Source organism: Aythya ferina, assembly GCF_964211825.1.
Source record: "Aythya ferina genome assembly, chromosome: 17".
NCBI classification, from domain to species: domain Eukaryota; kingdom Metazoa; phylum Chordata; class Aves; order Anseriformes; family Anatidae; genus Aythya; species Aythya ferina.
The window spans coordinates 7,651,850-7,662,844 of NC_140316.1; the positions used below are offsets into that span (position 1 = coordinate 7,651,850).

The 10,995-nt window shown below is 40.4% G+C and overlaps 1 protein-coding gene across 1 annotated transcript; it reads right to left on the reverse strand.

Moving 5' to 3' along the window:
- Nucleotides 1-776: 776 nt before the first annotated feature.
- YWHAH (tyrosine 3-monooxygenase/tryptophan 5-monooxygenase activation protein eta) lies at nucleotides 777-10,759 on the reverse strand. The gene is made up of 2 exons (XM_084538646.1): nucleotides 10,292-10,759; nucleotides 777-2,214 (listed from the first exon to the last, which is right to left on the reverse strand). Exons 1-2 carry the CDS (start codon nucleotides 10,376-10,378, stop codon nucleotides 1,558-1,560), a joined length of 744 nt encoding a protein of 247 aa, XP_084394772.1. The 5' UTR covers nucleotides 10,379-10,759; the 3' UTR covers nucleotides 777-1,557.
- Nucleotides 10,760-10,995: the final 236 nt, after the last annotated feature.

Below are 10,995 nucleotides of genomic sequence, written 5' to 3' on the forward strand. Positions count from 1 at the left end.
AAATCTAATCCCCTAGGTCTTTAAAAATAACCAGTGCATTGCTTTTAAAAAGTATGAGCTGTGGTTATTTAGGCCAGTACTATTTACTGCACAAATCAAAGAAAAATTGATTTAGATAAAAATAAGAACTTACTTGACCTTTCAGCTAGCTCAGGTGCAGTCTGGATACGATCACATGCAGCTCAACAACAGCTAACTTTTTTCCTGCTTCTGTAACATACCACTACAGAAGTACATATGGAACCAATGAATGTACACTAACTATTAGGGGAGAGGAGAAAAAAAAAAAAAAAAAAAAAAAAACTAAGTTTGGGGACTAGATTTAAGTTAGCTACAACAGAGAGGCATTCTTTAAAAATAAATACTGCATTGGTACTGAGACTTAAATGTGTAAAGGTGATTTTTTGTTTGGTACTTCAGAAAAAATGGTTTAGTGTGGACAGAAGTAAATAATACAAATCTCTGCACCTGTGTAACAATTACTATTCCTTACTACATTTTAGCTCCTCAGCAGAATTGCATTACAACTGCTCTACCAAGCAAATTAACTAGAACATAGCTTTGGAAACTTCATTTTTAACACAGGTGAGCAGTATCATTTTAGTTTGCTGTGTTGTGTTCTGTTTTTTCTCATTTTAGCATACCATTGTTTGTTCATTTATTTTTAGCATATGAGGCAACTTCTCACTACACTTTTGATTGAACATGTTTTGACCCATCAATGATATAGTAAGTAACTCAATCTTTACTCTGAACAAAAGACAGGACAGCTTATGTAGAGATAATAACCCCGAAGCAGCATTTTATTTTATTCATTTAATTCCAAAACATTTAATTTAGAAGTCCGGCATCTCAGTCATCCATCTTAACATGGGCTAATAATGACATAGTGTTGTCAGAATACACAGACAACGAAACAGCCAGAATTTACAAAAAAATAAATTCATGATTCTTCAAAACAACTGCAAAAGGTTACAAGTATCAAAACTCTTAGGTAGATGCACTGCATTAAAATAAACTGTGCACATAAGTTAGAGGCAAAAAAAAAATTGCTACTGAAACCTCACATTTCAAACAGTTTATTGTAAACTGATGAACAGGGCTGTCATTTCACATCAGCTTAACTGCTTTCATTGACTGGAAAAAAAATTGAGGTGGCTAATTGACTTTGCATGCACAAAATGTACTGCTTAACAGAACTGTCAGCTCATTTCAAATGGCAAAAATTTTAACTGGAATCTAATCATCCTCAATCGCTTTCCATCATTCTTCCCCTTATGTTCTAATCAACAGGCAAACTAAAAATGCCTCATTTAATATGCATCTTTCTGCACTGTTTAAGTGCACCTAAGATAAATAGGGCCAATAAACCAATCGATCCATCAATGCCCATGAAGACTCATCTGAAACTGCTTCTTGATAAAGTGGACAGCAGATCTGAACAGCTGTACAATACAGATATGCTTAGCACTAGATATTTAGTGTGACTGTGGCAAGGTAATATTGGTGATGACGGGGATTGTGAAGTGGATGAAAGACAGATCAGAGAAAAGCTTTTTAATTATTGCCCTCTCCTGCTTCTTCATCTTGCTGGTCACTCGTCCACAGAGTGAGGTTATCTCGAAGTAACTGCATGATGAGAGTGGAGTCCTTGTAGGAATCCTCGTTTAGTGTGTCCAGCTCTGCTATGGCATCATCAAAGGCTTGTTTGGCTAAAAGGCAGGCTTGCTCAGGGGCATTCTGGATTTCATAGTAGAACACCGAGAAATTGAGTGCCAGCCCAAGCCTAATTGGGTGAGTGGGCTGCATGTGCTCTTTGCTGATTTCAAAGGCCTCTTTATAGGCAGCTTCTGAGGCTTCTACGACACTGTTCTTCTTCTCTCCAGCAGCAACTTCTGCCAAGTAGCGGTAATAATCTCCTTTCATTTTCAGATAAAAGACCTTGCTCTCATACTGGAAGTCATTGCAGTTCTTGATCAAGTACTTATCGAGGAGAGCCAAAACATCATTGCAGACCGTCTCAAGCTCCTTTTCTATCTTCTCCCTATAGGCTTTGACCTTCTCCAGCTTCTTCTCATTCCCATCCGCCATAGTCTTCTGCTCTATGCTGCTGATCACACGCCAGGAAGATCGTCTAGCTCCAACTACATTCTTGTAGGCTACAGACAGCAGGTTTCTGTCCTCATTTGAGAGAGGCTCGTTCAGCTCAGTTACCTGAAAATACAGACAAAGATCAAATTTAAAGGGCTTGTCTAAAGAGCATGGGAGCTTGCATCACATGGTACAAGATTCGAAATTCCTTCTAGACAGGAGACAGTTTGTAACACTGAAAATTTAAAACTGGTTTTGCAGTCAAGACATAATGAATACCCCCACAGTTCTGCTGTAATAGAACTGGTATTTAAAACCCATTACAAAGCATATTCACTGAATGAGAGTGAGTCAGACTGGAGTAACGGAGAAGCATTCGCAGGAGGGCTCAGTTCTTAGGAAGTCTTTGCTATAATTATGCAGACTACATATTTAACAATGAATTTAAATGTACCTAGAATACCAGTTTTACGAATCTGGAACACAGCACAGACACTGGAAACTGATGCAGTCCTTGCATTTCTTTTCCCCTGCTGCTTGCTTTCATTCTACAGCAGAGATGGAAGCGCTGAAGTCAATATGATTAAGCTCTGCATAGTACAAATGGAATTAGTGTTTCATATTATCTTTCACTTAATGAGCAATTATGTAACGTAATGCAAAAGTTATCTGGATATCTGTAGACTGATGGGTGCTGCCAAATTTCTGGGATAAACATGGAAGAAATTTAATACTGCATTTAGGCCTTTTTCACTCACTGATAATTAGGGAAAAATGCCTTTCAAACTCAGTCACTTTGAGTTGTTCAATTTTTGCATGTTTAGAAACATGAAATTAAGCTGAGGAATTAGATTAAAAACACAGCTCAACTACTTTTAAGAATACTGCATTAACTGCATTGAAAGAAGGCACTAGAATTCTAAGGATACATACTTCCATGTGAAAGTAAACCCGACGCTGCTCACACTGCTAAAATCATTAACTACTTTCAAAAATGTGCGTATTTACACCACATGACACATCAGAACATCTGCAAATACTTGTACACTGCAAACAACTGTCACAGATATTTACATTATTTTTAGACCTTTGGTGTAGCCAGTGTACCATCCAGTGAACACATCCTTCCTAGTCTAAAGAAATAGTTTATATGAATTATACACCTTCCAGTGGAAGGTGTCCCTGCCCATTGCGGGGGGGGGATGGAATTAGATGATCTTTAAGGTCCCTTCCAACCCAAGCCACTCTATGTTTCTATGATTCTATGAATTATCTGTTTCCATAAGAGAGCTTACGGAAAATTTAGTTGTCTCCAAAATACCTCTTCCCAACAGCTCAAGGGGCCTCAATTCCCACAAGACACTTCTCTGCCTGGCCTAATGTAATGACAGACTGTCTACAAAGGGTAAAATGCACAGGAATCAACTCTAATGTAGTTGTCACAAGCTTCTTCATAGCTTCCACTCAACATTCTCCTGGGTACAATCTGTATGATCTACCTGTATTATCCTCTCTAGTAAAGACATCAACTCCTTCTAGATGTCAGGGCTCAGCCAAGAGATTTGTATTCCCTACGGTCTATTAGAAAAGCATTTCCTTTTACAGAAGTAGAATAAAAACCACCACAGATTATCACTTGCTTCTTTGTCTTTGATCACTTGGTCTTTCCTACACTACTGGAGAACTTCACTTGAAAGGCCTGCACTTGAAAGAACTTCAAGTTCTCTCAGAGTGGCTTATTTTAAAGGAATCAATGATGCTTTGTTAAAACTTCAAACACTACTTAACAATAAAGTTTTTTCCCCCCACCTGTCTTCATTAACATATCAAGCATTTTTTCTAGTATTTTTTAAGATAACATACTATTGTGCTATGTTACCTGTATGTTGAGTATGAAAAACTATACAGGACAAAGGTAACTATGGATGCACAAAACTAACTTGAGTCTTGGTGGGACAATAGTAAGAGATGTGCCACCTCTTGCCCTTGTAACCCAGACTCCATGTGACAGAAATGAAATCTACCTACAGCTACCCTAATTCTTTATCCAATGCATCATCATCATCACAATTTTTCACCTTGTCCTCCATTTATCACCTGTTTCTTACCCTCAACTATGTGCTAATACCTTCATATTCAATCCCTTTCCCTCTGCTTCAGATTAGGGACCCTCCTAAATGCTAGTGTTCATCTATTTGTGAACTGAGATATACAGTCACCCTAACCCTTATTTATTTCTTCTACCTCCTTAAGGTGACTTCTTAAGCTTTAAAATAAAGACAGTTATCTTCTGTGTAGCAAAGACACCAGAATGGTATTTTACAGTTTCTAACAAATATCCTGAGAAGCACTGAAAAAAAATAGATTACTAAAACCTGAATTTTTACTATACCATTCAGCTGGTGTATTTACTTACATCCTTTTAAGTTGTCAATTTTCAAAATTTCATCTCATTTGTCACAAGAGACAAAATACAATCTTACACCAATACCACTAGCCTTGAAAGAGTATTCCAGATTTTTCTAGTCCATTCTCTCTCTGCAGATGTTACTCATTTTCAAACGCAGAGAACGCATCACAACACCCACCCTGAAAATGCTGATTCATAAAGCCCACTTGCACAGGAGATGCAACATTTGCAAATAACCTACACCTGAAAAGCCCTCCCACCTTCCCTTCCTTAACCATAACTCAAATTCAATGCAGGTATTGATAAACAGCGTATTTGCAGAAATTTCTTACATTCAAACTCTTAAACTGCCCATTAACAGAGGGAGAAACTTGTAAAGTCTAGCATAATCTTTGGTCATCTTGGTTGGTTTTTACTCAACCTTCAGTATTAGAAGTAGGTCTACAGTCATTTTACCTTTTGAAAACTGCATACATTAATTTTTAACTGGCCAGCTGAGGTTTAGCTTGTGCTAAATAAGGTTGCTAAAACTCTCTGTAAGCACTCGACCAACAAAACTTATCCTGACATCGCAAGATTAAGAAATAGCAAGGAATACTCAAGGTACATCCATGTAAAACAGTCACAAACAAGAAATAAACCATCCCTCAGGACTAGCTACAAAGCAGTTGTTCCTATGTAGGAAAAAATGCTAACTACTTAGAATATGAAAGTACCTAAGTCTATTAAAAATCTCTTCTCTTAACAAACTATTTCAGATTACCACTAGACTGTATGGTTTAATATTCAAGATGGCCATAAACTCACTTGAAAATATTCCTTAAATAAAAAAGGAAAAGATAACAGAAGCTAATTCAATATACTTAGGAGATGCTTAATAACTTTATTATGTATCAATAGTTACTCATGGGTCTTGGAGAATCAGCAAAAAATATCAGTTCAAGCCTCTCTCTCAACAATTGTGGGTTTTTTTGGTAATGAATATTGTCTTTTTAGAATACATAAAACTAGGGAGAAAAAACATTAGAAGATTCTGGTCTTCCAAAAAAGACTTTCAAAAATGTTTTCTAAACAATTAGTGACAAATTAAGAAACTGACTTAACTGCAAGTTTTGGACAACAGAGCAGAAACTTTCAACAACTATACAGCCTGTTGTCAAATATATTGCCTTCCCAAATGCAAGCCAACAGTCTGATGGCAAAGGATTAATCTTCCACAACAGAGCTATTCAAACCTAGCACAAAATAAAATTAGCTTCAAAACAGTCAATAGACTGAAGATCACCACTCGAAATTAAATGAGAAATGTTTGAAAGCAGTTTAGTCTTCCCTTGTTTCTTCAGACTTCTCACACTTCCAGTTAGAAATAAAAATGGACATTCATACGTCCATATTTAACAGTTTTTGAAGTGAGATTTTAGCACTGTATCAAAGGAATTAAATATTGTAATACAGAAATGAAGCTTTTAGGTTTGCTTTAAGACAGACAATACTTCTCATTTGGCAGCATCAACCACAGCTGTAACAGATGCAACATATCATAATTGGAAGACTACACAGAGCACTGCCACAAGCCTCAAAGCACAAAGCTAATTAATTTCTCAGGTAAGGTACAGTTCAGATATCAATACCATACCATTTCTTAGCAGATTGTGTTAATCTAAAAACTGATAACCACTTCCAAAGCGAGCAGCACCTAACATACATGTAGAGTGCAGAAACTCGGTGTAACAGATGAGTAGCTGCTCACTAGTGATTCCTCCTGGGGTAGAAGTTGCCAATGCTCGGAGTGAAACTCATTCCTTTCCAGTCTCACCTTTCAACAAGCCTCAGGATGTTAGTGTCATTTCCACCTCACCTCCCTCATTTTTATTTCATTAGTTCTGAGCCATTTCCATCTCATCCCAAAGGTGATTTCTGAAAGAGAAATGGCAAACTATTCCCTATCCTGGTTAAAAATGTTGATGTTTTATGTCCATCTAAAAAACACATCTGCCTTCCTCATATAGTGGTTATATTACAAGAAACTACTCTCAAAGAAAATTATTTGACCTTTAGGGATCTATCAACTGTTCTATCAATTTCAGATATATTATGAAATTAAATAAAACCAGACATTTTTGCCTTTACGTGTTGGGATGTAAAGAAAAGCTTGGAATGCTGAAGGATTTTTTTTCCTGTCCTCTGTTGTACCTATAACTTTTCCGTAATAGAAAAGATCTTTGGCTCCAGCCATGTAGTTTTACTTTTTAGACCTAGACTTTCTGTAATGTTTGTTAGCAAAAACAATAGCACTTAATAGAAAAAACTAATTGTAGCATGACTTCTAAGTAATAACAACTTAGGTGTTGCCCCATACTTTTCTTACACAAGCACACCTCTCACACCTAAGTTTAAACCAGAACAATTTCTTGTATCGCATAGCTTCAGTGTTTTATACCAAGCATTGGAGGCTCTATAGCTACATTTACTGTATAAAACCACAGTAAGGAAGTCATCTCAAAGCAAGGGAGGATATTGTTTATATTAAAGGCATCTCAATCCCTCATCCTACACACTTATCTCATCAACCCAAAACCAGACACTAATATGAAGAAGCTAGCGATACAGTATTAAAAATTCAGAACACCTCAAACTTAATTCCCTTCACATACATAGATAAAGCCTACAAACTGAACTAGAATCTCATGCGATTAGGCTTAAAAAGCTCTGGATTATACACAGACTCAATACTTCTCAGAGTGAAATAAATTTATTTCACGACTGATTTTAAATTACTTATCTCACCTGCGATCCATCTCCATTTTCAATTGAAGTATAACCGTCTACACCTGCTACATACCTATACTAGAAAAGCAATATAAATTAATGAACCTTCCAAGCACTACATATTGGAATTAATACTGACTGAAATATTAAGAGTTAAGGTACAACTGTTCAACTATTTAGTATTTACAATCAACATTTCAACTCCACTTCTGGAATGATCTACACCCATAAGGATTCAATGCAGTATTCTCAGCGTCTTTGTTCCTACCAGCAAAAACCTTTATGCCAAAAGCTTGTGGTTTTTTTTTCCTAGTATGTTTAGAAGCAAATTTTTACCTACCGTGTAGGGTTATTTCAAATAGTTGGAATCCTAAAGCATTATTTAATGCAATGGGACTGCCACTGCCCTTGGACGAATGCCATTTAGTACAGGCACATTTACACATGCATTTATTTGCTATTAAAACAATTCTGGCAGAATAAAAAAAGTTAATTAAACTCATTAATTTGTAACAGCTATTTAAGTGAACACTTCGCTCTCTACACATTGTAAGTAGAAGTACTGGAACCCTTCTAAGGAAACAAAAATACAATAGCAACAAAAATGTATTATTGAACAGTCATTTCCTTACTTAAGCTACAACTGTTATGTCATACTTCTTCAGTGGCAGTCTCAAAGACAGGGCATATATGCTTTTGTTAAAATAGTTTTTGTCACTTTATGTTTTAGGACCAACTATAAGGCTGCTGGCTATATTGTGGACTGTAGAATTGTGGTGATAAATACCTGGAACTGAAACTAAGCACTTGCATTTCTATTATACTGGAAACATGCTATTTTCATACAGCCACTTTAAAAAAAAAAAAAAAAAAAACATTCGTTACATGCAGAGATCTTTTTAAATCAAACTAAAGTATTGAACTGAGAATGCCTATCCAATTTAGAACACTGATTTCTTGTTGAGAGAAGCTTAACATCACTGGATTGCAAGATTATTTGAATATTCTTCTATTTAGAGAAAAGTTCTCCAAATACTTATTTACAGTCATTAAAATTGAAGGAAACATTAGCTGTGTGGGAACAGAACCCACATAATATTTAATAGGTGTTTAAGCTCACACCTATAAAATCAACTCATTCTTAAAAGGGAGTTCTGGAAACTACCATCTTAAGAGTTAACGCCTGTAAAAGCCCAGCAACCAATAGATGCTACATTAAGGGCACATTATACCACATTACATGAACAGCTTCACAGGAGGAAACTCACCTTTTTAATAGTTTGATTTTTGTATTTAAGCATCTATAATGTCATGCATCATAAATGCTCAAGGCTCAGCTAACCTACAAAGTACTAACAAGCTCCCAATTACAGAAGCTCATCATTATACAATTTCTTAGAGAGCAAAAATAATATTAGAGAATACTGAATGAAAACTGAACAGTAGTTAAGTCAGTTTAAGAAGACAACTAGACATACACACTAGTCATTTTTATTTATGCATTTCTGGAAGTGCGTCAAACATACTTTTTGCTTCACATGTGCAGAGAGCCATATATACACTATAGTTCAGCAATGCTTGGAAAAATTAAAAGCCACTGTCTACACCTAGAAATTGTGTCTTCTAGAGCAGCAGTGGATTTTAGTGATTTTTTGGTTGCCTCCTTTAGAAATAGCAATGGAAAATGTTCTTGAGATGAATGAAGCTGTTAAAACATAATACATACCAGAAATTCTAGTAATATCATTAAATACAGTTCATTTTAATGTCTAGATCTGAAGCAGCAATACATCTTGAGTATCTCTGTATTAGATGTACTAGATTGGTCCTAATATTTATTATGCCACAGTAGGGAAGGTTACTTGTACATTAAAAAAATACAAGGGCAACAAAATAAATCTCTCTTTCCTGCCCTCATTTAAGGAATGTGACATACATCCCAGTCCCTGAAGAAGACCATTTTTGTCACAAATACAAATTCACTTAATGTGAACTTGATATGAAGCTGCTCTTTCAAACCAAAATCCTCCCATGTCTTTAAACAACACTACTCTCAAGGGAAACCTGAGTCCTCTTGAGGCCTTCTGGTGTTCACAAAAAAGAGATTAACAAGACTATACCTGTTGCAAACAGATACAGCAAAGATACTATAAAACATTTACCAGCATTATCATTATCCTTAACATTTAGATTCATGCTTTGTGGTGTGGTTTTTTTTTGTTTTTTTTTTTAAAAAAAAAGAAGGAACTAGACGTAGCAAGTTTGTTCATTCTCCGATTTTATTGTGTACCAGTACAAACAGGTCAGTACAATTCATTTTCATTGCTTGGTTTTGAAAGGAGCTGAGTTGCAACTGCAGCTTACTGTTTAAACACATGTCAGTATTCAACTGTGTAAGGAACGCACTGAGAACGTTACCCTACAAAGGAGAGGCAAGAAGGCAACGTTAAAGCTTATGAAACCGTGCCCGGAACAGCCTTTATACCCGGATGCAGCCACTAGACCATCTCCGAATCGGAGCGCTCACGTTTGTGGCCGAAGCCCGCGTTTCGTGCCTTTTATCGCAGAAGCGTCTAGAAAAGGAAGGGGCTCCCCTTGCCGGGCGCGGCTCTCCCAGGCACCCCCGCCCAGCGCCCCCAACCGCTGGCGTGGCCCGCACTGCCGTGGAAGGGGAGGATCAGCCCAAGGTCAGACCCGTCTCCCCCTGCCCTAGTCCCCACAAGCCGGGGAGGGCGGCAGGGGGGTCCCCATGTGGGGCAGCGCCCCAGCGGGCTCGCCCCGTGCTCCCGCGGCTCGGCGGGAGGGCTGCGGAGGAAGGCAGGGGCACGGCCCCACCCCCGGGGCTGGGACCGCAAGGGGGGGCCGCGAGGGAGCCGTGCGAGAGCGCGGAGGAAATAAGGGAGGAAGAAAATGGCAGAGGCGGCCCCAGGTGCCGCCCGGGCCCCGACCCCGCCTCGGGGCAGCCCGGCCTCCCTTCCGCACCCTCCCCGCGCCCCGCCGGCCCGGCCCAGCCCCACTCACCGACTTCATGGCCGAGGCCATATCGTCGTAGCGCTCCGCCTGCTCGGCCAGGCGGGCTCGCTGCAGCAGCTGCTCTCGGTCCCCCATGGCCGCTTCCGTGGTGGCTGCCGGGCTGGGCACTCTGCGCCCCTCGGAGGGAGAGAGAGAGACGGGAGGGGGGCTACGAGCTGCGCCTCGGAACGCGCTCCCGGGGGCGAGCAGGGGCGTAGAGCGCCGAGGGGACCGAAGCGCAGCCGCCGCCTCACGCCCGGCCGCCCGCTCTCTGCGGCTCCCTCTCAGCGACCGTTGGGCTTCGCCTCAGCCGCGGCGGGTCGGCGCCTCGCGCTCCCGGAGCGGCAGCCGCGCGCGCTGGCCGCGTCCCCTCACAGGCAGCGGCGTGTGAGCAGCCCCGCTCCGCCCGCCTCGGCGCCTCGCGCTGCCGCTGCTGCCGCCGCCTGCGCCTGCGCGCTGGGAAGGCAACGAGGGGGCGGAGCCGAGGGGGACTGCAGGGGAGGGGAGGGGGGCGCCGGCTCCCCCGCGTTCTATTTCTAGGTGACGTCACTTGCTATAAATAGCTACCCCGGGGCGCCGGCTAGGGAGGGGCGGCGGGGAGGAGGGCGCATGCGCGGTGCGAGTGCTGCATTTTACTGCTGCAAAGGTGGAGGTGGGCGCTGGGCGCGGGCACTGCGGAGCCGGCGCGGGGTTGCCGCCCGCCGCGATGGGAG

What these genes read in the sequence shown, in the direction of transcription:
- YWHAH (XM_084538646.1), bottom strand. Translation starts at nt 10,378, where the DNA reads ATGGGGGACCGAGAGCAGCTGCTGCAGCGAGCCCGCCTGGCCGAGCAG. An exon ending in TGGCCTCGGCCATGAAGTCG is followed by an intron (nt 2,215 to 10,291) that starts GTGAGTGGGGCT and finishes CTGTATTTTCAG; the next exon opens with GTAACTGAGCTGAACGAGCC.